The 25,515-nt window shown below is 40.0% G+C and overlaps 1 protein-coding gene across 1 annotated transcript in view; it reads right to left on the minus strand.

Annotated features, from left to right (window-relative positions):
- Positions 1-25,515, minus strand: part of COL6A3 (collagen type VI alpha 3 chain) — a 133,976-nt gene that overhangs the window by 67,556 nt on the left and 40,905 nt on the right. Inside the window, exons 4-10 of the mRNA XM_077448242.1 lie at positions 24,231-24,833; positions 18,012-18,605; positions 16,365-16,967; positions 10,494-11,075; positions 3,039-3,653; positions 1,678-2,277; positions 703-1,305 (exon numbers count right to left, since the gene is read on the minus strand). Of these exons, the coding sequence (XP_077304368.1) occupies positions 703-1,305; positions 1,678-2,277; positions 3,039-3,653; positions 10,494-11,075; positions 16,365-16,967; positions 18,012-18,605; positions 24,231-24,833 (4,200 nt within the window). The remainder of the gene's footprint in view (positions 1-702; positions 1,306-1,677; positions 2,278-3,038; positions 3,654-10,493; positions 11,076-16,364; positions 16,968-18,011; positions 18,606-24,230; positions 24,834-25,515) is intronic.

A 25,515-nucleotide genomic window follows, 5' to 3' on the forward strand; every position in this document is an offset into this window, starting at 1 on the left:
TCTGTGAAAATTTGTAGAGGTACTAGAGGAAAACTCTTAGTAAAGATACACTTAAAATGAAGTGCTGCAGCACATATTTTTTATTGGGAGGCCATAGTTTTATTTTAGGAACACTCTTCCTTACAGTAATATAACAAATATATATGTCCTCCTATAGTATAGTCCTAACTATATATGTTCCTCCTTTATAAAATGCTATGTCTGTGTGCATCTGGGCTTTAATGTTGCAGAGCACAAGGCTAACCCTTGCAATTAAGTGGGACCAAATGTAAAAAAGAAATAGCGTTAGTAGGTAAAGTATTTTTTGTTTTTTTTGGAAGAAGAGACTTTGTATGCCTCTTATACAATAATGCCTTTGCCTTTTAGCTAGCAATTTTTAAAATTTAAACTGCCTGCACAGTATACTCCCAGGTCACACTCGTCATGAAAGAAAGTTGACCAGTGCAGAACAAGTAGCAGAGAGGACAGTAGTGGCAGTGATAATCAGTGACAGAGAGTGTGGTCCTATCATTGCTGTCAACTCAAAGGTAAGTTTTCTACAATGTTCAAGTATGCCATCCATACCTGGACATTATAGCAAGTGCTCTTACTGGACAATAAGCTTCCATTATGCTGTAAAATAGGGAGCAGAGCTTCAGCTTCTTTATTTACATATCAAGGAGCATAGCTGGAAAAAAGAAAAACAAATGAGGCAACACTTACGAGGTACTGGTCCTACCACCGGTGGTGGAGTTGGATCAATGGGTCCTGTAAAAGACCTGAATAATATACTTTCAATGTTTGGAAGCTCCTTAAATTCTTTGATGGTAAAGAGATAACGTGGGTCTGAAACTATGGTTTCTATTTCAGTCCTGTCAGCGCCACTGGTAGTTACAGCAAACGACTTTACTCCATTATTTCCAAGTATCCGTGCTGCTCCGCTGACATCATCTACAGACTTTCCTCCAGTAAGGAGCACCAAGTGCTGGGGAACTCTTTCTTCTATTCTACTGCCAGCTGATTTCACAAAATGATTTTTGGCTACAAAATCCAGTGCTTTCCCAATGTTCAGTGACGTTCCTCCTTTGAGTCGTAAACGACGGACACTGTTGATCAAGGCTTGCTTGTTTGCATGGGTTTTTAGGAAAAACTCTGTGGCGGGGTCATTACTAAATTGAACAAGACCAACCCTGACTTTATTAGGTTCAACTTGAAAGTTTTGAATAACCTTAATGATGAAATCCCTGATATTTGCCAGTCCTTCAGAACCTGTTCTTGTAGAGCCATCAACCAGGAAGACCACATCCCTTCTGTCTGGATCAATTTCTAGGAAGAAAAATGCAAATTGCTTGAAAATAGAACGGTACATACAGCATTGTGATGTGTTTTTAATCCATAGGATTATTGGGGCATAATAAGTAATGCAGTTACTATTTTTAACCGCAAGTTTTGGTCGACAAGGATTTCAAATAAAGCAAAGCAAAAAGTAAATCAGTAAAGTATAGTAGCGCATAGCAAAAATGTTATTTTAATCATTGGATCGTCGATAAATGACCCATGATTTGTTGAAATGGGTTACTAAGCCTTGCCTCATTGAGTAAACTTATTTTTCTAAATGATTTTATCTAATTTTAACATATAATATATTTTAGTTAGCATATACTGTTGAATATGTTTGTTAAAAAAAAGATTAATTACCAGTAGTAAAACGTGGGACATTCTCGTAAATCACTTTTATCCCATCTTGATCCAGGTTGGTGACAGATGACAACAATCTTTGCTCCAAAGTTGGAAGCTCCCGGAAACTAGATACGCCATATATGAAATCGCTATTCAAAGTAATTTTATTGGCCTCTTCAGAATCTATATTCTTTGCAATCAAGTAAGGAACAACAGAAGATGCTTTAATCTGTCTTGCTCCCTCATCTATGTCATCTGATGAAGGTCCAGAGGAGGTCAAAATAAGAAACTGTGGGACTTGCTCCTCTATTCGGCTTCCAGATGGCCTTGTAAATATGTTTTTAGACACATACTCAAGGGCATTACCAATGTTTATTGATGATCCTCCCTTTGGTCTTATTCTTCTCACTGCATTCTGAACCTCATCTTTTGTGGAATGAGCGTTTAGTAAAAACTCAATACTAGGGTCCTCACTGTACTGGATCACAGCTACTCGAGTATTATCTTGGCTGACGTCCATTGTTTCTACCAGGCGTCCAATTAGCTCTTTGACATTGGTAAACTCTGCAGTAGCATCCCTGGAACCATCTATAAGGAACACGACATCCCTTTTTGCACCTAAAATGAGTTCATTACACAATTATTATGAATCTTGATGCATTTTATTCTCAATAATAGGTGATATAATTATGCATAAAGCAGCACAGCAAAATGTATCATACATATAATTTATTGTCATTATTCATTATCCATTGAACCTTAACCCCTTCACGCAGACTGTACGCAAATTTGCGCTCAGGCTTGAAGGGGTTATACCGGGGAGATACCCGCAGCTGCAGGCATCACCCCGGTACCGTTTTGTAGAGTGGGCGGTTGACTCTTTAGTGATAACAACCGAAGTAACAGCAATAAAAGGGATCAGAATTTTTTTATTTATGTCAGGCCCGCAAATGTAAACGGTGTTCAAATCAAACATGTGAGGTGTTGCCTAGATCATCAGAGTGAGAGTAATAATTATAGCACCAGATCTCCTCTGTAACTCTAAACTGTTTAATTTTTTTTTAATTCAAGTGTCTTTTTTCCCAAAAACAATGTGAATGACAGACCGCTGCACAAATACCGTGTGACATAAAATGTTGCAGCGATCACCATTTTATTCCCTAAGGTCTCTGCTAAAAAAAATAATTATTGTTTGGGGGTTCTAAGTAATTTTCTAGAAAAAAATATGGATTTTAACTTGTAAGCAACAAATGTCAGAAATAGGCTTAAGCATGAAAGAATTAACTAGGCTTTTCATAATAGTTTTTACGATGGATACACAGTACTGTCTACTTTAAAAATATGTTGATAAATGTTAGTACTACTGCCCTGAGACTTACCTTTAGAGAAGATAGCTGGACCTGACTTCCTCAGAATTTCAATGTCACCAGTGTTAAGTTCTGATACTCTTGTTGTTATGGTTTGGTAAACATTTCCTAGTTGGCTGATGTCAGAAACAGATACAGCAAAATCTGGAATGAAAGAAATTGTCTGCAGCTCAGTTGTGTCAGCATTGCGGACACCAATGGCAAATGGAATTACTCCAGAACTTTTAAGGCCTGTGGCTGGTCTCCGGACATCATCTTTTGACCTGCCAGTGGTCAGTAAGATTAAGAATTGAGGCACTCCATCAGAAGCCCGGCTGCCAGCTGAACTGGTAAACACATTTGTGGTAACATAGTCCAAGGCTGCCCCTGTGTTCAATGGTGAACCTCCAATAGGTGTTAGACGTTGAACAGCACTGAGGACTCCCTGGCGGTCTGGGTGAGTGTTAAGCAGGAAGTTGGGTCTTGTGGTATCACTGTACTGAACAACTCCTATACGAATCTTATCCCGATCAACATCAAGGCCCTCCACCACTCTCTGAATAAAGGAGCGTAAAGATGGAAAGCTGGATCTGCCTTCGTTGGACCCATCAATCAAAAATACAATGTCCTTCCTTCTACTTAAGTCATCTAGATAATAAAACAAATAAATCAATATAGATCCAGGGATCTGCAATACAACCATATTTTAATTACACAAAAATTAAGGAGAACATTTTTAACAGTTTTAACAGTTAAAACTGATCCAATAATATAAGTATGGGATTAATAACGAAAAAATCATCACTGTAGGTCATGTGGAATTATGAATACTTACATAGTTAGTGAGGTTGAAAAAAGACACTAGTCCTTCTAGTTAAACTAACAAGAAAAAGATATTAAAAACCCCCATATACACAATTGTATACCCACAGTTGATCCAGAGGAAGGCAAAAAATAAAATAAAAGAAAAAAACAGAATTGTGAATTTTAAACTTATGATTGGCTCTGTCACTCTTAGCCCTTGTACACACGGTCGGAGATTCTGACTACCAAATCCGTCTGAGTAATTCAGACGGATTAATTCTGGAAGAGGCCCGGAAGTGATGTTGCATACACATGGTCGGACTAAGTTGTCGGAAAATCCGATTGTACATAACGTGATGACGTTATTTCGTTAGACGGGACTACGTTCAGGCTAGTAGCCAATAGCTTTGGTCTAGGAATTTGATCTGAGCATGTGTGGCACTTTGTCCGTCGGAGTAGGCTACACATGATCGGAGTATTTCCGATAGGAGCATTTTGTCGGAAAATTTTACCGGCAAGTTGGAAAACTTGATCCGTCGGATATTCCGACGGAAACAGTCCGATGCAGACCACACACAGTCGGAATATCCGACAAAACGGTCCGATAGGACACATTCCATCGGAATCTCTGGCCGTGTGTACAAGGGCTTACAGTCTCTTCAAAAAAAATGTTTGTAGAAACATTCAGATACATGCATGAAAGCTTATTTTGTTGTGTCTCTGAGCCAAATCTATTTGTATTTGTATTTAAATTCAATGCTGCTAGTCATGTTTTAGTTAGGGTTTTATCTATATGTGATCGGCCCCAATAACACAACCATTAAAGCACCCCTGTCAGTTTTTTTTTTTGCTGTCTGTCTCTGTGTCTCAGTGGGGAGTTATCTCTTCATGGCCTATCCCAGAGACAAAAAAAGCAGTGAGGGATAATCTCTCCAAAGATAGCTGTCACTGGAATAGTTGTTCCCATTGGAAGATTTCACCCCAACTCCTGTTTCGTAGACAATCTTAACATTTTCAATACTCCATCACTTTCTGCAACCATGATAATTGTCATCAGGACACTCAGAGAATGAAAACCTTCCCAGCACAGACACAGAAAGTAATAAAAAAAATTAAAAACCTGACAGGAGTTTTAGACATTGCCTACCCTATCTAAAATAAGAAAAAAAAAATGTACATTGTATTTAGGTAAACAAACAGTACACCAAAAATGTGTGACTATTATTAAGTTGCTACATCCCAGGGCTTTCCTGTTCACTTGTTACATAATTGTATTCAGGTTAAAGGATTATTACTACTAGCCATGTTCTCAATAATAAAAACATAATAAATTATTTTAATTATTTTAAAACACATTTTAAATAAATACACGTTTAACTTTTTTTATTTTATTTAGAATTTTACTGGTAATAATAAGAATCCACTTATCTGACTGAGATTATGTTGCAAGTAAACAGTAGCAACTTAATTATGGATCTATATCTTCTGTTTTCTGTTTATAAAAGCTGAACTCCAGATATGGATTTTATTGCATAGTTAAATTGGTCCAACTTGAACCAATGTAAGTATGCATATGCCATACATGTGGGATCCCTGTGGAGGTTGGAAACTTACTGTAATAGTCATCACTACGATAGTCTACTCTTTCTACCATGTCTTGTGCTGATCAGCTGCCCTATTGCACAGTGGCCACAGGTGTTCACCTACTTGGGATGGGTTCCATCTACAGAATGCGACAATCTCCACCTTGTCCAATAAGAGAACGCCTTGCATTAATTGAGAAAAATTTAAGTCAGTCTGTGAATGGTGCCCGTGCCCTAGTGACAACCCCCTGTGGTTACTATGCAGCAGGGCATTCGCTTAAGACAGGGTCCGAAAGAAGGAGATGACTTCTAGGAGGAGATGACTAATGCCGCGTACACACGATGGGATTTTCCACCAACAAAACCGTGGATTTTTGTTCGAAGGTTGTTGGCTCAAACTTAGGAATGTGGTGACGTACAAAACATATGATGAGCCGAGAAAAAGGAAGTTCAATAGCCAGTGCGGTTCCTTCTGCTTGATTCCAAACATGCGTGAACTTTTGTGTGGCGGATTTGTGTACACACGATCGGACTTTCCGACAACAACGTTTTGTTGGTGGAAAATTTGAAAACCTGCTAGCAAACATTTGTTTTCGGAAAATCCGGCAGCAAATGTTCGATGGAGCATACACATCGGACTTTCCGACAACAAGCTCACATCAAACATTTCCCGTCGGAAAATCCGACTGAGTGTATGTGGCATTACACTAAACTAGCAGCGACTACTACAGTGATCTGCAGCTTCCACAGGGGTTCCACAGGTACCAAGCTGGACCAATATAATTATGCAATACAATCCATATCTGGAGCTCAGCTTTAATCAACTGAGCTCAACTGACCACTATCTTTGTTCTAAAGACTTTATTTAGGAGTACACTGATTCCTGGATGCAGAAATAAATATTGTGTATATGCACATTAAGATGCTCTTTTGCCTCTCAATGGCATTTTCTGTACTGAAACAAAATACTAATTGCTTTTATAGCAAATCTATAGAGGTTTACAAACTGTAAACAAATGTGTTATATCCAAACAGCAGATGCTATTGCAAGGACACCTTTACTTCTGGCCCATGGCTATAGTTAAACTCTTGGTATTGATTATGCAACTGCGGCCTACCCGCCCTTCCAACCCCTCTGTGCCTCATACTGCGACCTTTAGTGGATTGCTTAGCAACTACCTTTGTATAGAGGTTGATTTAAATTCAGATGCATTTGTCCTGTTTTCACATTCTAAGCAATCTCTTGCTGTTTACTATTGTGTGCATTTGATGATCAACCCCATACTAAAGTGATTATGCATGTAGAATAGCTTTCCCATGTGTTTCCATTGACTTTAATGTATATACAGTATATGTTTTGCTTTGTCAAAGGAAAAGATCCATAAGCCGTACATCATGAAGCAAACCATGTGCATGGAGGGAGATGAATGGCAGCCTCAGCCTGTATTCAAGCCAGGTCATGCCTCCAAGACATTTCGCTCTGCCCCTTGGAGCTTAATCATGTTGTTATCTCTCACCTTGACTATTGCAACTCCCTTCTCATTGGCCTACCCCTCCATAGGCTATCCCCTCCTCAGTCTATCATGAATGCTGCTGCCAGACTTATTCACCTTGCCAATAGCTCAGTGCCAATTCCTACACTAGCTCCTGATCATCCAGAGAATGAAATTCAAAATACTAACCACAACATACAAAGTAATTTACAATTCTGCCCAGAGCTACATCACTAAACTTGTCTCCAAATATCTCCCAAACTGTCCTCTACGCTCCTCTCAAGACCTCCTACTCTCAAGCTCCCTTGTCTCCTCTTCACATGCTTGTCTCCAGGATTTATCCAGAGCCTCTCCCATCCTCTGGAACACTCTACCTCAATGTGTCCGGCTATCTCCTACTGTAGCTGCCTTCAGGAAATCCCTGAAAACTCATGTCTTCAGGGAAGCCTATCACACCTCCAGCTAATCTTTTACCACTTCCATCAGCTTATTACCCACAGTTACAAGCTTTTGTACCACCCGCTCCACCCTTTTAGATTGTAAGCTCTTCTGAGAAGGGCCCTCTTAATCCTCTTGTATTTTATTGTATAGTAACTATACTGTCTCCCTTTTATATTATGAAGTGCTGCGTAAACTGTCAACGCTATATAAATTCTGTAAAACAATAATAATAATATTAATAATATATTACGTGTGTTTATGAATGAATCAAGCTTTATTTTAAAACAAGCAATTGGGTTTGCTAGAACTAGCTCCTAAGTTTGTGTTTTTACACCCAAATAATTGCTCCACTTGTTCGTTGCTACTTCATGGCATCATGTTGTCCAGTGGATCATCAGAAGCAAAGTCTAAACCTTGCCAACTTGGTCCAAGTCACTTCAGTCAGCTAATCCTTTTCTTACAGCTGAGTACTCCTCATATAGCCAAATGATATGAATTAGCAACTGTGGATTCAAAACCCACTGACTTTATGGCTAACTCTAGCATGATTTCCACTAGGGAAATATAAAACAAAAAAGAATAAAAAGGCTATTTGCTAAATTAAAGCCTGCCACTGACATCTGCAATGGTATTATGGAACAATAAAAGGTAAATGTCAGTTATCAGACATATGTGAAAAGGTGAACTAGCATATTTAGCATACATTCAGACTTCCAGAATCAGATTAGCAATTGGGGAATATTACAGCCAGGTGAATGGCTCACTCTTGTTGGAATCCAGTATAAAATAGTATCTAAGTGAGTGTCCAGATGTTGAACGATCATTACATCAAAATATTTCTAAAATGTCAACATAGATTCAACCTACTTTAAAGTTTTCGGACTTGAAGTTCTAAGCTAATGGTGATCTAGGGCATTCTGTTATATATTTTACTCTAATCGCCTAAAATATGGATAGAGTGCTATAGACGTATAGATGCTATAGACGTACTATAGAGTTATTACCCTTATATTGCATACAGTATATGTAAATAAATCACTTTAGCTACTAACTTTTCTATGTCTTTTGTGTTTTATGCATTTTTACACATGTATATCATTTTTATATTTTAACAAATAGCAGAGTTATGCATAAGGCTACTGTAGATTTTTTTGTAGCATTTTTATATATTTATAGTATATCTTTGCTTTTAAATTTCTATTAATGTTCTATTATTATTGGTTGATGGAGACATCCAGGAATGCACACACACTATTTAGTCCCATTATTTGCATTAGGTTAAATATATGTTATTCCATACTAATTATTTTTGTATCCATGGTAATTACTATTACAGGAGCGGAAAGGCTTATTAACATCACTTGGACTTGTTTCTTTCTATTGATTTTTTTATTAAGTGGCAGCTTTATGTTAGACTCACTGAGTCCACATTGCATGCTCTCAGCAAGAATTCCCCACCCTCAAAAGGTGTAAGCAAGCGACATGGACAAATCTGAAATGGGGGTATGCACAAACATAAATCTATGCCATACAGTTTGGACGGCAGGCCATGATCTCTGAGGAGGAAGGACTTCTTACATTAAGTATCCACTCTACTTCACATGTGTTAACCTACTACACTGTACCAGCATTCTCTTTTTTATCTATAATACTATTATATACTGTAAATGTTTTAGTTTTAACTCTATAATGACCATAAATATTTCAATATATTAATGAACCCTTGATATACAGTAGATGTTTAAAGCAAGCAGTTATCTGTGCAGTATATTGGGACAATCTATTTTCTATATGATGTTTAAATGATATAATTGTTTTAGTATTAGTAGTCTATTCAAGGGTGATTAAATATGAATCAAAAGAATGTATTAATGTGATAATTATGACAATAATATAAACAATTTTAACTTTTAAAAGTTCATCATAGTGAAAGGTATTTGAGATAAGATTTTATTCACTGGACCCCTAGGAAACAGAACAAAATCATATAACACGTCCAACAGTTTTTGAAAAGTTTTTCATTTGGAATGTGAGATTCTTCTGAGTGTGCACACTTATATCTTCTTTCCCAGATAAAAAAATGTTTTGCCTCCTGGCCACATCTTCCATTTTCCATGTTTTCCTAAGCTATGGTTTTCAAAAGTGACACTAAAAGGGTAGTAGTCACCTATGTATCCTCCTGAGCTCACAGCAAAACATTGTGCAAAATATCCTTCTGTACTTCAATACTCTGTATTTGACTTTTTGAAGCACACAGTACACCAGTGGGCCTGAAACTATCTTTCAGTAAGTCAAGTATAGTAAAATCAGGGCTTTTTGTCAGGGGGAACTTGGAGGAACTCAGTTCCACCACCTCTGGTTCAGACCCTTTGGTGCCTGCTCACCACAATCACTTGTAAACACAGAAGTCTGGATTCTGTGTTTAAAAGTGACAGCTCTGCACTCTGTATGTAATGCAATCCTGGTATTTAATGGCTCTTTAAGACCCTCCTACTGTTTTTGTGAAATTTGACTGAAAGTGATAGTGGGTTTGCCACTATTTGATGTGATTTGGAGTGTGTGTGTAGGGGGAGGGGTTTTGTGGGGCAGTGGTTAAGTTCCAGCACCTATTGTTTGAGAAAAAAAGCCCTGAGTAAAACTGTATAAAGTTTTGTACATGGAAATGCAAGCTGATAACAGGAGATCTGCTGTCTCATAGTGTAAAGAAAGACATCAATATTATATGAACCAAAGAAATACAGTAATAGTTGTATGCACTGTTAATTTCAGTGTGTATATTTGGAACAATACACAAACTATGAATCTGTTGGGTTTTCCTTTGACTGTTGCAGGCACTAACTGAATGCAGGTCATGTCTGTCTACAATTGTCATAAAAAGCTTATAAGTCTCATTATGAATGACCTGATCATAAACTTTACCTTGTAATGTAATTATTGTGGACCTTTAACCAATTATGCCTTTAAGTATAACAATACATTTAGCTGTCTTTCTCTATGAATGGATTACTAAATTTTAAGGAAAGAAATAATGTTTCCACTTAACTCATATACCCAGATGTTTCCTAAATAAAATGAATTAATTTTTTCACTTATTCATATGTATTTTTTTCTCTTCTTTTTGTACACTTTGTTTTTAGCAAGGATAACAAGAGAAGGGGAGTACTTACAAGACTGCGTTGTTGACTCAACTGAAATGGTTTTTATGAGATTAACAAACTGAGACTGGATGGTAGTAAGGTCTGCAATTGATTCTGAGGTTAAAACAAATTGTGGAGCCAAAACAATCTTCTCAAGTTCCTCAGCTTCAGCCCTTTGTGTCTTGACTGCAAATGTCACAATGCCAGCTGCTTTTAGCCTATTAGCTGCATTGTCTACACTGTCTGAAGATTTGCCTGCTGCAAGCAACACTAAGTACTGTGGTACTCCCTCTTGAATCCTACTTCCAGACTCCGGTGTGAAAAGGCTGTCATAAGCATAATCCAGTGCAACTCCAAGTTTGAATTCTTTGCTTGGCTTGTACTTGATTTTTCGAACTGCACTGATTACATCAGCCTTGGTTGCATATGAATCAAACTTAAATTCCACTTTGACATTTTCACCGACTAAGCCCACACCAACACGAGTGCCATCTGGGCTAATATCGAGACCATTAATGATGCTTGCCACAAAATCTCGTACAGCAGGAAACCTTCCAGCAATATTGTTAGAACCATCAATCAGGAATAAGATGTCCCGTTTGCTGTCTGCCACTGTACAAAACAAATGCAACAGTTACAAAAATCCTAAAAAAAAATGCTTAAGCTAGGCAAAGACAAAGGGGTTTATTTTTTTGTCCAATACGTCACAAGATCAGATATTTGCCTGTTCTTCGAACGGTTGCTGATCGCAAGATACAACAGTCAACTCCATCCATTGGGCAGATTGTTTATCACATGGATCTCCAGACAGAGAGATATCAGATCTTATTTGAGTTTTTACTTGCTGCTTATTTACAAACTGAATGAACGATTCAATTTGGAGACTTCAAAAGCCATTTGCATGCTCAGTTTCGGTCAACACAGATTCTCAAGAAAGACAGTTTTTCCAAGATGCTGATAAGTGTTTTGAGTTGGTCATAACAAAAAATTGTTATCAAGTATTTGCTCAGCAATTGTTTGTCGTATGTTGCACATACATGAAGACTTTAAAAATAAGCTGAATTGTGGTCGTATTGGACGGAAAAGTGCATGTGCCTAGCATACTTCTTTAGAAAAACTTGATATAGAAAACAATATATAAAATGACTTTCTAATAATCATTATGCTTCAAATGTCCAAGGTTGTATAGTAAAAGCATTCCGCAATTAGCAGATAAATAGTAAAAATATCTTTCATGGGAGATAGTTTTGGGGTGCCTGTAACGCACGCTCATGGTATGGCGATCCAAAAAATGTAATGAGCCTTTTGCATGGGGTACATTGATTGCAGCTGGACTAGTCAGCACCATGTGCGGTTATTTCCAGACCAGATATTTTGCCCAACATGAGGGGCTATGACCATCAGATGTGGGAACAGGCTGTTATTCTTTCTAAGACTACGCACACTGTTAAATGCCATCATTTAGGAATCCATAGCAAAGTAAGGTACGAATAAAGAAAAAATACCCATTCACAAAAGGCCCAGTCCATATATTGGCACAACATACAGAAAGGGATGGTGTACAACACATCGTACAGAATAAGGCAATGGGAAATATGGAATGTAAAGCACAGCATACATAATGAAATAGTATGGAATAGGAAATGTACAACACAGCATCCAGAATGGGATGGTGATGGAATATGAAATGTACAACAAAGTGTACAAAATTGAATGGTGTGATGTTCAGCATGACACACAGATGAGGACAGCGAATAGAATAGAGAATGTACATCAAGGTGTACAGAGGGAGGTTGTGCAAAAAACAAACGTAAAGCAGAGTATAAAGAATTAGGTGGTGTGAAATAGGGATTGTTTAGCACAGCATACACGATGAGGTCATTTTGGAATTGGGAAATTAGAAGAGCACCGATAATGAAATTGTTTGGAATACAGAATGCACATCACAATGAATAGAATGGGATGATTGTAAAATAGGAAATGAGCAGAACAGCACACAGATACGGTCGATGTGGAATAATAACTGTACATCACCATGGTGGTGTCAACTACAAAATGTAAAAAAAAATACAAAATGCAAAGCACAGCATAAAGAATGAGGGAATGTGAAATAGGGAATTTTTAGCACAACAAACAGAATGTGGTTATTTTAAAATAGGTAATGTACAGCAGCACACATATTAAAGTGAAGTGAAATAGGGAATGCATAACACAGTCAGGGCCAGTGCCAGACTATTTTGCACCCTAGGCGAGACCAGCTTCTTGTGCCCCCCACCCCCTAAAAAAAGAAAATCAAAATGAATTCAATCATTTTAGCATCACAACTCCTGGTGGAGGGATGGAGCCAGAAGGGGGGTGCCACCAGGAGGTGGGTGGAGCCAGGTAGAGGTATGGAGCCAGGTGGACGGATGGATCCAAGTGGATGGATGGAGCCAGGTGAAGGGATGGAGCCAAGTGGACGGATGGAGCCACGTGGATGGATGGAGCCAGGTGGAGGGATGAGCCAGGTGGATGGATGGAACCAGGTGAATGGATGGAGCCAGGTGGAGGGATGGAGCCAGGTGGATGGGTGGAGCCAGGTGGATGGGTGGAGCCAGGTGGAAGAATGGAACCAGGTGCATGAATGGAACCAGGTGGATGGATGGAGCCAGGTGGAAGGATGAGCCAGGTGGATGGATGGAGCCAAGTGGACGGATGGAGCCAGGTGGATGGATAAAACTAGGTAGACAAATGGAACCAGATGGATGGAGCCAGGTGGAGGGATGAGCCAGGTGGATGGATGGAGCCAAATGGAGGGATGAGCCAGGTGGAGGGATGGAGCAAGGTGAAGGGATGGAGCCAGGTGGATGGATGGAGAAAGGTGGATGGATGGAGACAGGTGGAGGGATGAGCCAGGTGGACGGATGGATCCATGTGGATGGATGGAGCCAGGTGAAGGGATGGAGCCAAGTGGACGGATGGAGCCACGTGGATGGATGGAGCCAGGTGGATGGATGGAACCAGGTGAATGGATGGAGCCAGGTAAATGGGTGGAGCCAGGTGGATGAATGGAACCAGGTGCATGAATGGAACCAGGTGGATGGATGGAGCCAGGTGGAGGGATGAGCCAGGTGAATGGATGGAGCCAAGTGGACGGATGGAGCCAGGTGGACAGATGGAACTAGGTAGACAAATGGAACCAGATGGATGGAGCCAGGTGGAGGGATGAGCCAGGTGGATGGATGGAGCCAAATGGAGGGATGAGCCAGGTGGAGGGATGGAGCAAGGTGAAGGGATGGAGCCAGGTGGATGGAAGGAGAAAGGTGGATGGATGGAGACAGGTGGAGGGATGAGCCAGGTGGATGGATGGAGCCAGGTGGATGGATGAAGCCAGGTGGAGGGATGAGCCAGGTGGACGGATGGAACCAGGTGGATGGATGGAGCCAGGTGGAGGGATGAGCCAGGTGGAGGGATGAGCCAGGTGGATGGATGGAGACAGGTGGAGGGATGAGCCAGGTGGGTAGATGGAGCCAAGGGGATGCATGGAGTAAGGTGGACAGATGGAACCAGGTAGACAAATGGAACCAGGTGGATGGATGGAGCCAGGTGGAGGGATGAGCCAGGTGGAGGGATGGAGACAGGTGGAGGGATGGAGCCAGGTGGATGGATGGAGCAAGGTGGATGAATGGAACCAGGTGGATGAATGGAACCAGGTGGATGGATGGAGCCAGGTGGAGGGATGAGCCAGGTGGGTGGATGGAGACAGGTGGAGGGATGGAGCCAAGTGGACGGATGAAGCCAGGTGGATGGATGGAGCCAAGTGGACAAATGGAACCAGGTGGATGGATGGAGCCAGGTAGAGGGATGAGCCAGGTGGAGGGATGGAGCAAGGTGGAGGAATGGAGCAAGCAGGGGGGATGGAGCAAAGCGGATGGATGGAGCCAGGTGGATGGAATGAGCCAGGTGGCAGGATGGAGCCAAGTGGATGGATGGAGCCAGGTGGATGGATGGAGCCAGGTGGATGAATGGAACCAGGTAGATGGATGGAGCCAGGTGGAGGGATGAGCCAGGTGGATGGATGGAGACAGGTGGATGGATGGAAACAGGTGGAAGAATGAGCTAGGTGAATGGATGGAGCCAGGTGGAGGGATGAGCCAGGTGGATGGATGGAGCCAACTGGATGGATGGAGCCGGGTGGAGGGATGAGCCAGATGCATGGATGCAGCCAGGTGGAGGGAAGGAGCCAAGGGGAATGATGGAGCCAGGTGAACAGTTGGAGCCAGGTGGACAGATGGAGCCAGGTGGACAGGTGGACGAATGGAACCAGGTGGATGGATGGAGCCAGGTGGATGGATGGAACCAAGTGGAGGGATAGAGCAAGGTGGAGGGATGGAGCCAAGTGGACGGATGGAGCCAGGTTGACAGATGGAGCCAGGTGGATGGATGGAGCCAGGTGGAGGGATGAGCCAGGTGGATGGAGCCAAGTGGGAGAGGGATGGAGCAAAGTGGAGGGATGGAAACAGGTGGATGGATGGATGGAGACAGGTGGGTGGATGGAGACAGGTGGAGGGATGGAGCCAGGTGGATGGATGGAGACAGGTGGAGGGATGAGACAGGTAGACTGATGGAGTCAGGTGGAGGGATGAGCCAGGTGGAGGGATGAGCCAGGTGAATGGATGGAGCCAGGTGGAGGGATGGAGCAAGATGGAGGTATGAGCCAGGTGGGTGGATTGATGGAGCCAGGTGGAGGGATGTGCCAGGTGGATGGATGGAGCCAGGTGGAGGGGTGGAGCCAGGTGGATAAGAGGGGGTTGCAGCCAGGGGGTGGAGCCAGGTGGATGGATGGAGCCAGGTGGAGGGATGAGCCAGGTGGATGCATGGAGCCAGGTGGAGGGATAAGCCAGGTGGATGGATGGAGCCAGGTGGATGGATGGAACCAGGTGGATAGGAGCAGGTGCAGCCAGGAGGGGACTGGAGCCAAATGGAGGGATTGAGTGGGTGGAGGGAGCCAGATGGAAAGTAGAGGGGGTGCAATACAGCCAAGTGGAGGGGGTCACACACCAGTGATAAGGTCTGAAAGTCCTCATCCCCAGCGCTCCCCCAGCCCACTGCCATCACCTGACAAGTTACTTACCTTGGGTCACTGGCACATGTCAGGCAGTGGGTAGCAGTCCCTGGCTAAGGAGATGGGGTCTCCCTACAGGCTGTGACTCATAGCTCATGCACAGGAAACCTCCTCCAGCTATACCCCCATCAGATCAGCTGATCATTTGGTTCCACCCCCGGGCTCTGGCAGCCACCGTGGAGAGACTGGGGAAGCAGAGCGGGCTGCTGTAGCAGCTTTGCTTTGGGCTCCTTGCTCCTCCAGGACAAGTGACCCAGTGGCCTCGGCCCAGTGAGTGTCCTATAGCCAGTCTGTACCTGGGTGGGTCCATGCCGGCTGTCTCTGTGCACCATGCCGCCCACCCTGCTCTTCCAATGGCTGCACATCACTCAGGGTGGAAGCACCATGGTGGTTCAGGAAGTGACATCATACACGCACACTGGAAGGAGTTCCAGAGTGCTTCCATCAAGAGCATTTGGGACATTGATAACCATAACATCTTTAGCCTATCTCTGTATTTGGCAGCTGTTGTAAAGCCGTTGTCCCTGTCACATTTCCCTTTCAGTGCAGGTTAGCTCTGCAGGAGGCAGGAGCCAGCGTTTTTTATGGTAGGAAGACACTGGCCTGAGGGCACATGCATCCCTTGTCCCAGTTTGCTTCTAAAATATAATAACAAACCAGTCTGAACACGGTATACATTATTTTTAAGTTCAGAAGATAGACTGACACTGTAACTGGTTGTCAACAGACCCATTTGAATATGTGGCTATGTGAGCACATGTAATAAGAATAAAAAATATCACTTTAGTTGGTCTTACCAGCTGGAACTGACTGTATTAGAGTACGTATATCACTTGTGGTAAGCGAATTGACACGTTGTGAAAAAGTTTGGTAAGCATTCTCCAGCTGGTTGACATCAGGAACAAAAAGAACAAAATCAGGGGAAAAAGAGATGGTCTGAAGCTCAGTCCGATCAGCTCTGCTAGTTCCGATGGCATATGGCACAATGCCGCTGGCCTTGAGAGAAGCGGCAGGTCTCCTCACATCATCTCTAGACCTCCCAGTTGCCAGCAAAATCAAAAATTGTGGTACTTCTTCTGCTATTCGACTTCCAGCCGACCCAATAAATACATTTTTCTGTACATAATCTAAGGCATCGCCTGTGTTCAGTGTAGACCCTCCAATAGGAGTCATGCTCTGAATAGATCTTATTACATCTTGGCGGTCTGAGTAGGTGTTAAGAAGGAACTCAGGTCTGGAGGAGTCACTGTACTGGATAACTGCAATGCGTACTTTGTCTTGACCCACATCAAGGTACTCTACTACCCTCTGAACAAAGCTCCTGAGAGATGGAAAACCAGACCTGGCATCATCTGAGCCATCAATTAAGAAAACTACATCCTTCTTGCGGTCTTGATCCACTGTTAGCAGTCAACAGAGAATGAGAGAAAGGGTAGAATGGATTAGTAGAATATTATTTTTTGTGAGATTAGTCACAAAAATGCATTTGAAATAAGAAAAAGTCTGTTCATACAAAGAATAGTTACCATCTGAGGCAAAATGTTAAATTTCAGTGAGTTAATAGAAAAAATAACAATTGAATGAACAGTTTATTTCAGATTGTGCCCTACAAATTCATAACCTGAAACTGTTAAATGGTTAAGAAATTGTAAATACATAAGAGTCGTGAATAAATAGAGTTGTGAATAAATATTTAGTTGGCTCTGGAACATGCTGAAGTACGGGACAGCACCATCACAAACCCATTACTTACCCAATGACTATAGACTATTACCATTTTTTTCAATTTTCAACTGTGCGTGCTGCAAAAACATCCACTCAAATTTGCAAATGTTTACTCACAATAAACCAGAACGTGAATCCAAATCCACTGTTACATGCAAGTACGACTTCCTCTCAAGCTCATTTTAACTCCAGTTACACCAACTATTTTTAAACAGCTTCTTTACAGTTATCTATCTATCTATCTATCTATCTATCTATATATATATATATATATATATATATATATATATATATATATATATATATATATATAAATATATATATATATATATATATATATATATATATATATATATATATAAATATATATATATATATATATATATATATATAGTGATGCTTTTATTTTTTTTATTTGTATTTTATTTTTTATAGAATAATTGATAACACTTGATTCTGAGACCCATATGGGATTAGCTACCATTGGAACCTCAGATACATACCACAGTTGTATTTGTTTCTTACGTATTTGATATTTATTAACAAACAATAAAGAAAGGTTGATGGTATAAAATTATTTTAGGATCATTTCACTTTGATCATATACCTTCCACATTAGAAAATTACACTTAAAGCAAATAAACTAGCAGTGTTGACAACAAGTAAATAAATAAATAATTCCTCAGTTACCTGAGCAGAGGAATTGAAAAATAAATTACCTTCCGTTACTGTCACTTCTGTAACTTCTCCTCTAACGAAGGTTGTAAGAGGTGCTATGATTTGCTGTCTGAGACCAGACAAGGCCCGGAAATCATCCAGCTCATAAACCAGTTGTGGGTTAAATGCAATGGTGTCCAACTCTTCCTTATCAGCATTTCCAACCCCAACACAAAAGGTCAAAACCCTTGATCTGATGAGGTCATTTGCAGCAGCCTGAATGTTGTCTGAGGACTTCCCAGCCACCAAAAGTACAAGAATCTGTGGAATATTTTCGTCTATTCTGCTGCCAGCACTGCTTGTGAAATGATTGCGGAGAACAAATTGAAGTGCTGAGCCAATGTTTAAGCGATTACCCCCCTTGATTCTTATTTGCCCCAGGCGGTCAACAAGATCAGATTTTGAGGTCGGTGTGTTTAGATAGAACTCAGTTCTGGGGGTGTCACTAAACTGGGCCAGGCCAATTCGAGTGCCTTCACTGCTGATACCAAGGTTGTTAATGACATCGATGAGAAAGTCTCTTACTAAAGGAAAGTTGGCACTTCCAACGTTGACAGAACCATCCACTAGGAAGACGATGTCTCTTTGGGTTAGAACTGCAAGTTTGTGGGTGGAGGATACAGAAACAATGAACATGACATCACAGCAAATTCAGCTTAGCAAGATTAATAAACGCATGTGTTTACACAATGTAGACACATAACTCTTAATAATGCTTATAGGGCAAGCCAAAGAAAGGAATGAAAATGAAACCAGAGCATCTTAGCAAAGTTAGTCTTAGATGATATCTTCCATCTACTAAATACTTTTTGATAAACACTTATTTCTATGTTTTAGCCAAACCAAAAATAGAATGTTTGGTGGAACAAAGTGAGCCCAGGAAGAAAGAAATATGGTTGTTTATTTGCCAACTTATTTTTAAAAGTGGAGATTAGAGGCCTGTCATCTTAGATCTGGCCTTACTACAAGCATGCAAATAGTGAAGTTCTAAATCCTTCATGTTTTCACCAGGTCTGTCATTTTTTTAGTAATGAGGCAAAGACCAGAATGACAGCCCTAAAGGGTGCACCTCTAAAACAAGCTAGCAATGGTAGCTTCCATATTCCTATCCTTATAGGTTCTGTTTAAAGACCAATATAACTGCCCAAGTACTACCAATCTATTTAGTCTTGTTTGTAAAATTATAACAGATGTGGTTTCTCTTAAATGCAGCTAGGGTTTAACAATTTTAGGGTAGGACTTGAGATATACTGATTTAAAGTTTTCCATCCCAAGAGGGATATGTTAAGGGCATGATCTACTACTTTGACCTGGTAACTAAATTTCACAATGGAGCCAGTCTTTGTACAAATGCAGGAGTAGCTGGCAGAGTGTTGGGAATTCAATTCACCATAAGTTATACTTGGGCATTCAGCCGATTATCCAGCATTCCACGCCCCCCCCTTACATTTTTAGTTCTGGGTGAATAAATTCAAGGTGAATTACAGCATGAAACTGCATTCAAAACAACATGTTCATCATCTATGTATATGCATCACTCTTGTTTAATAAGTGTATAGGAGATATTGTAGCTCTCCATAGACAGTAAGAGTAAGGTCATCTCTGCTAGCATTGACACCATCAGTTATGCACTTCATGTTTTCAGACCTCACAAGAATGAATGGATCATTCTTTAAATCAATAAACAAACTATTAGTAAAACAATATGTAATCCAAGAAGTGTTTCTGGATGGAATGGATACCTAGTTAGTAAGTCCTGCGTGTACTGTACATTGCACTTATGGCTTAGGGAAATAGGCATCTCTATGTAGATGGAAGTCATAAAAAGAGCAACCATAATGAAGAACCATAATGTAGAACAGAAGGAAACGAAAGATGAGAAGAGTGACAGAAACAAAACATTAGGGAGAATAATGAAGGTAGAAATTACTTAATGCTGTATGTTTCAAGTTCATTCTAGTGATGTCTCACAACCTAATCCTACATGAATGATCTGTCTCACAAAAAATAAAAAAATGCCAGATTCCTTTGCTACATAATGTGCATAAATTATTCAAATTTAAAAGGCAGTGCTTAATCTTAAAAGCAAATAAAACGAATATGATAAAAATAAATAGCCAAATAAAATAAAAAAAAAGAAAAAAAAAGTGGAAGTAAACCCATCCATTTAACAGTTTAAAAAAACAGTTACATTCCTGGCATGTGCTGGAAATGTAACTGTCACATTGGTTGTGCTCTCAACCAAACTGTTAAATTATTCAATGGCTGGTGTCATAACTGATAACATGTGCAGCATGGCAGTTGAAGATCAAACAGAGGCCAAGATGGCAGCTTCCTTGGCTGAAAACAATAGGAGGGTTTACTTCCACTTTAATTAATGCCGCGTACAGACGACCTGACATTCCGGCAGACTAGGTCTGACGGTCTTCCCGACTGACTTTTCAGCGGCGTTCTGAGGGACTTCCGAGCGAACGGACTTGGCCACACACGAATGGACTAAGTTCGAAAGTCCGTTCGTTTTGAATGTGATGACATAAGATGGGACTAAAAAAGGAAGTTCAATAGCCAGTAGCCAATAGCTTCCCTTGCGTTGTATTTGGTCCGTCGGACCAGCATACAGACAAGCGGTCCGTCAGACAGATTTGAAACATGTTCTATTTCTAGGTCTATTGGATTTTTAAAATGAAGAACAATCGGATTAGCCCACACACGATCGGATTGTCCGACGGACTGATTCTGCTGGACCTAAACTGCTGGAAAGTCCAGTCGTGTTATCCTCTGTAGTACTTTTTTAAACTTTTTTTTCTGTTGCTAGATGTCCTCAGTCTGATGGCCAAAATCATACAACCCACTTGCTCCTCCTGGATCTGCCCCAGCCAATAAATGGGCAGCAAAAGGAGAAACAGCACAGTGATGAGCTCATCACTCTTCTCTATCACTATCACTCTGATTTCTCTTCCTATCAGTATATTTCTTGTCAGCACATGAGCTGATTGGCTCCTTGTACTGCTTCTTCCTCTGCCACACCAGCTATACTCTACAGGGACATCAAGCACCTGATACCAGGTCACATTCAGGTACCTACAGTGTATGCATTAAAAATGAATTTAATAATGTATTAATGATTACAAAGCTGCATTAAGGTAAAAAACCTTTTGCTTACATAACCACTTTAACTTTACTCAATCCTACTCGATTTTAACAAAAAACTTTGGGTTTTATATATAAATATATATTCTCTTTCTTTTAGTGATTATCTATTCACCTTTGACATATACTATGCTGACAACCATAGTGGGATGCTCTCTCCCAATATAAATGCACATACAGTATATTTTGTGGCTATGATCTAAGGTAAGACTTATTATCAGGATATACGTTCCTCCAATGTTCTTGCCCCTGTCCTACAGATACCATCCAGAAATGTGTGATCTTAAATATAAGCCTTCACCTTATAAAGTGCTTGTTTACCGACTCAAGTTGACCCCCTATTACGGTGGGTCAATCTCACTTGTGGCTTATAAACCCTACCAGGGCCTCTATCCATCCAAGGGAACCAGGAGATATGAATGAGAATCTGCCACTTTAAGGAGACTTGATCATGGAAGATCCCCAAGAAGAAATAAAACTTGCCATAGCATAAAAACACATTTAATCGAATAAAAAGATTGCACTTACATAATAGACTTTAAAAACACGCATGTAATCAACAAGATGGCCGGCTCCAAACAGCAGCCTTTCCTTCCTGTCCCAGGATGACGTCAGATTGTGATGAAATGCGTGGGGTAGAGCGACGTGCTGATGTCACCATGCACGCAGTGCCCAGAAGGACAGGCTGCTGTTCGGTGCCGGTCAGATTGTTGATTACATGTGTGTTTTTAAAGTCTATGATGTAAGTGCAATCTTTTTATTTGATTAAATGTGTAAAGGATTTTATGCTATGGCAAGTTTTATTAATTAAAGTGGCGGATTTCTCATTCATATCTCCTGGTTCCCCTGGATGGATAGAGGCCCTGGCAGAGCTTATAAGCCACAAGTGAGATTGACCCTCTGTAATAGGGGGTCAACTTGAGTCGGTAAGCAAGCAGTTTATAAGGTGGAGGCTTATATTCAAGATCACACATTTCTGGGTGGTATCTGTCAAAAAAGTTTCACTATATGGACTGTTTTGATATTTTTATTTTTTTAAATTTAAAATCAGCACAACTTTAGGAGTGAATATTTATCTATTAAGTGAGCAAGAAATCAGTTTGTAAAGATTTTAATTAAATCCCCTGAAGTTTCAACAATATTTATATAAATATCTGTTTTCTTATGACTGGAGACAATCACCCTAATTTTTTTCCAGTGAAGTAAGCACATATAATGATCAGAAAGCCTGGTGATTTTAATATATAATCTAAATGCTAGGGGGAATGATACAATTATATATATACACTGTATATAAACGACACCTCTGGACTGACTATGGGTTCCCTGACCAACTGCACCTAGTTCACACGTATAGCTGATGTGGCTTTCAACTTATACGGGACATGTCAGAAATAGATCTGCCAGCACAAATTTTCTTTGAATACAATCAGTATATATATGTACAAAAACTTTGTACACCAGATCTTTAACTATTCTCTTACGCACAATATACAATACATGTACAGGCTTCACAAAAGCCCATAAGCAACAGTATATACAATAACTAGCATTGCTTTCTGCTACAATGGTATTATTGTGATACACAGAAAGAACAATGTTATCCATTTTTTTAGCTATCTGAGAAAAGGGAAACATTTAGGTGTAATTAATCATATCTTATGTGCTAATATTTTAACATATCTGCATAATTTGTAAGGGCAGCCATATTTGCTTTTTACATACATAGGCTCTACTTACTGATTTGCAGTGATACATTTTTGTGTTTTACCTTTCCTTTCAGGATAAAAGTCAATGAGTTGGCCAAAAGATTGAAAACAATGCATAGCCCAGCTGGTATCTGCTACAGAAGTCTCAACACTTTATACACTAACAAAATTATGGAAGATCAAGAAAGAAATATGTAAAAGTCACATAAAATATTCGTTTTGGGAAAACACTGCAATAACATCTCTGAATATTTGCTGGCATTTTTTTTTTTTTTTTTTTGAATGTTTGTGAAATCTTCATCACTGGTTTTATAGTAAAAAAAAACAAATTGGATGGTATTCCAGGTGCATTTAATAGAACTAAGTGGGGACATTAATGGATAGGCCAGCTGAAAATCAATAGCATCTATACTACCCAAATGACGTGAATGAAAATTGGTTTATGTGAGTAATAAAACAGGTAATGGGTCAGCTCTGCAAACATTCATTTATGTAATTAGGGACTTATGTATGACAAAAACAGTCTATGCTGCCAAGTAAATGCAAACTAACTTGTGTGAGTAATAAAATAGGATGACTGGGTCAGGTGTGTAAAAGCCCATTTCATTAGTTTCACAAAAGTGCAACCAGTATGTAGGTTAGAACACTTTGAAATGTTACTGCATAACTAGGATTTAAATGTAAATGTATTCAACTTAAGTAAATGTTTCCAACCCAGTTATTATAAGTGTTCCTTATTGCCCAATAGTTCCATGGCAGAGCACCTAAACTTGGATTTTAGCTTACTTTACCATATTCTACTTTACTATTTAGTGCTTGTTCACATTAGTACAACTGGTATGACTTGAGTCGCACAGAATAGCGTGACAAGGCAAATCGCATTATATTCAATGGTGCCTATTTAAATCAATGTGACTCAGCACAGTTAAATTTTGGAAAAGCTTCCTGTACTACTTTGGTGCGATTTACAGTGTGACTTGGCCCCATACGCAAAAATACAGAAAAGTTGCATTCAAGTCATACTGCATAATTGCACTGAAAATCATAGAAAAATTGCATTGCAGTAGTGTTGCAGTAGTGTTAACCAAGCCTCATAGTTTAATAATAGTCCATATTCAACTATTTCATCCCAAAAGAAGAAGTTTTGATAGAGACTACTCTTTTACACCATATTGCCTTGCAAGCCCTCAGGCAAATTATACTGGAGGAAGGATATGTCCCTTAAAAAAAGTTTGCACAGGGAACCATAAAACATAAAAGCAGATTTGAGATACACAAGACATAAAAGGTAACCATATTGTAGGCCTCTAGTTAAAAAATACTTAGCAAACATGAAATACAGATATGGACTGAATGGGTTACCTTCGGTTGGTCCTTCAGAAATGACAACTCCTGTTAAGGTTTTCAGAGGAGTAAGCACCTGAGGAAGTAAGGCTTGTAGAGGAGCTTGTTTGAATTCTGCAGGCTGAAAAACCAGAGAAGAATCAAATGCAATTTCTTTAAGCTCATCTACGTCAGCATTCTTGGATCCTATTGCAAAGGTCAGGATTCCTGCCCTCTTGAGAGCCAGCGATGCCTGGGTATAGTCATCTCTTGACTGCCCACCAGTGACGAGTACTAGAAGCTGTGGGATTCCTTCATCCACACGGCTTCCTGCAGATGTAGTAAAGAAATTATTCTGGACATAGCTTAGAGCAGCACCGGTATTTAATGGTGTGTTGTTCAAAATCTTCATTTTTTTCAAATGCGCAATAACATCCTTTTTAGAACCAAAGGTGTTCAGGTTGAATTCAGATTTTACATCTCTGCCATACTGGGCCAATCCTACTCGAATAAGATCAGGACCAATTTCCAACCTGTTGACTATCTTTACAATTAATTCACGGATAGCAGAGAAACTTGGCCCTCCAAGATCACTGGAACCATCAATCAAGAACACTATGTCCCTCTTGTTGACTTCAGTAACTGCAAGGCAAAAATATAAGTAAGTGAATCTACAAAATGCATAAATGTTCCAATAAATGTTATGTTTATTTGAAAGTAGATATTAAAATAAAAAACTCTACATAGAATCAAACAAGCCAGCTTGAGAAGGTAAGGTATGTCTGGCATGTGGACTTTATTTACCTCCGAACTCTTGTAGCTGCAAAATGCTTTCCAAGAGGTTATGGCATGAAACGGAATATGGTGAGTATGTCACCTTAGCAGACACATCTTTCTTGTGTCTATTTTAACTGGCTCAGCTGATTTTGAGTGGAGTCATATACTTACTACTGTTTTCTTTTTAAATATTTCATCTGAATTTTCTATTATCTAGATTATTCTAAAAGTATTTATTTTGTAGAGTAAGTTGTAGAGTAAGCCACCTGTTGAAATACATTGTATATATACAGTTGTGCTCATAAGTTTACATACCCTGGCAGAATTTATGATTCCTTGACCATTTTTCAGAGAATATGAATGATAACACAAAAACTTTTCTTTCACTCATGGTTAGTGTTTTGCAGAAACCCTTTATTATCAATCAACTGTGTTTACTCTTATTAAATCATAATCACAACAGTAACTAGCCAAATGACCCTGATAAAAAGTTTACATACCCCAGTTCTTAATACTGTGAATTGCCCCGTTTAACATCAATGACAGC

This window comes from Lithobates pipiens, unplaced genomic scaffold, assembly GCF_037356315.1.
Source record: "Lithobates pipiens isolate NorthernLeopardFrog02 unplaced genomic scaffold, aLitPip1_a1.2 Scaffold_22, whole genome shotgun sequence".
Classification (NCBI taxonomy): Eukaryota; Metazoa; Chordata; class Amphibia; order Anura; family Ranidae; genus Lithobates; species Lithobates pipiens.